Source organism: Cebus imitator, unplaced genomic scaffold (genome assembly GCF_001604975.1).
Source record: "Cebus imitator isolate Cc_AM_T3 unplaced genomic scaffold, Cebus_imitator-1.0 Scaffold53, whole genome shotgun sequence".
Taxonomy (NCBI): domain Eukaryota; kingdom Metazoa; phylum Chordata; class Mammalia; order Primates; family Cebidae; genus Cebus; species Cebus imitator.
In genome coordinates, this window is record NW_016107368.1 from 4,636,433 (window position 1) to 4,638,514 (window position 2,082).

Genomic DNA, 2,082 nt, shown 5'->3' on the forward strand with positions numbered 1-2,082 from the left:
GAGGTTGCAGTGGGCTGAGATCACGCCAATGCATTCCAACCTGGGCAACAGAGCAAGACTCTAGCTCAAAAAAAAAAAAAAGAAAAAAGAAAACAAACAGGTTGCTCAGGCTGGTCTTGAACCCCTGGGTTCCAGCGATCCTCCTGCCTCGGCCTCCCGAAGCACTGGGATTGCAGGTGTGAGCCCCCCCGCCTGCCCCTGGCCTGCTTCTGTTTCTTCTCACTGCCCGTCTGGGGGTCTGTGGAAGGCGATGTGGTCTCCCCGCGCCGGGCAGGGCCGCACTCACCACTCGTCCTCGCTGGGAACGCTGCTCAGGGGCGGCTGCAGGCAGTAGATGTGGAAGGCCATGTCACACTCGTCACACATGAGCTGCTTGTCGGGGTCCTGCCGGCCGCCGCACAGGTGGCAGGCACAGACCCGGCAGAGCCGGTTCACGTCGTCCTTGCAGTACTTACAGGACGGCCCGCTCTTCCCTGGGCACGGGGCGGCAGCGTCAGCTCCGGCGGGGCCCAGCCAAGCCAGAGACGGGACAGGAGCCCCCGCCCCGCACCCACCTCGGAAGACGGGGAAAGGCGGGCTCAGAACTCACGTCTCATGGGGTTGTCGACCATGGGACTCCCTTCACCAGGACGCTCGATCTTGAAGACTTCATCCACGAAGATGATCCGACAGTCATTCAGAGAATCATCCCTGCAAGGAACGAGGACGCTGGAACATTCCAGCTGCCTGACCCCACCGAGGCCTCTACACCTACCCTCGGGGCGCTTGAACACCAATGTCCTCAGGACATTGCATGGGAGGCTTCCAGGGGCCTGGGGCATCAGCTCAGCTACGCCCCCTAGCAATCAAAGCCGCACGCATCAGAAGCAAGATGAAAACATGGAAACCAGAGTATCACTGCAGGCCACGCTGGAGAGAATGAGTTTAACCTTTGGGTGAGGAGCACCGATTCAACACGACCCGACAAGCAAGACTCATAAAGGTTGGCTGGGCACTGCGGTTCATGCCTGTAATCCCAGCACTTTGGAAGGCCGAGAGAGGCAGATCACCTGAGGTCAGGAGTTTAAGACCAGCCTGGCCAACACGGTGAAACCCTCTCTCCTAAAAATTTGAAAATTAGCCGTGAATGGTGGAGCACGCCTGTAATCCCAGCTACCTGGGAGGCTGAGGCAGGAGAATCACTTGAACCTGAGAGGCAGATGCTAAAGTGAGCCCAGATGGCACCAATGTACTCCAGCCTGGGCAACAGAGGGAGATTCAGTCTTACCAAAAAGGAAAAAAAAAAAAAGGCAGCGTTTGATCCAATGGCCTACCTCAAAATACAAGAACTCCTCTGAGTGAAACTGATCCCCTGAGATCAATAAATTGACATCTCCATCAGCAACGTCCGAAGGAAACAGAATTTGAGCTGTGAACACACACTGTGTAATTCTGAATTTTCTAATGAGCACGTTTGAGAGTTAAACATGGGTGGAAGTAATTGGAATATGTCTCATGTAACCCAGTGTAGACAAAAGATTATTTCAACGGGGAATGAATATGAAACGTTATTAATGAGCTACTTTACATTCTTCTTCTGTGCCAGCTCTCTGAAAGCCCCTGTGTATTTTACGCTCACAGTACATTCCGGGTCCTCCTGGCCACGTTTCAAGTCCGGCACATGTGGCTCGTGGCCATGGGACAGTGTGGGAACACATCGACCCACAGCTCACAGGTAGCACAGACGTCGGCAGCAAGTGACACCTCCTGGACATCGATACAGTCTGGACAGAGCCATTTGCACCCCCTGGGACAAATGACCAGAATTCCTCAACAAATAAAGGGTTAGGGAAAAGGAGACTGAGGCAGGAGGCTGGCCTTGGCCCAGGAGTTCAAGGCTGCAGTGAGCTATGATTGCACCACCGAACTCTGTCTAGGTGAGAGAGCAAGGCTCCATTTCCAAAGAAAGAAACATTTTTTGTTTTTTGAGCCTCTCTCTGTCACCCAGGCTTGAGTGCAGTGGCATGATCTCGGCTCACTGCAACCTCAGCCTCCTGGGTTCAAACAATTCTGCTTCAGCCTCCCAAGTAGCTGGGATTACAG

General features: G+C 54.0%; 1 protein-coding gene across 2 annotated transcripts in view; it reads right to left on the minus strand.

Annotated features, from left to right (window-relative positions):
* The window catches only part of UHRF1 (ubiquitin like with PHD and ring finger domains 1), a 50,785-nt gene that overhangs the window by 22,537 nt on the left and 26,166 nt on the right, over positions 1–2,082 (minus strand). For both annotated transcript variants that reach the window (XM_017528394.2, XM_037738425.1), the window contains exons 6-7: positions 590–690; positions 287–473 (exon numbers count right to left, since the gene is read on the minus strand). In XM_017528394.2, coding sequence (XP_017383883.1) covers positions 287–473; positions 590–690 — 288 coding nt within the window. The remainder of the gene's footprint in view (positions 1–286; positions 474–589; positions 691–2,082) is intronic.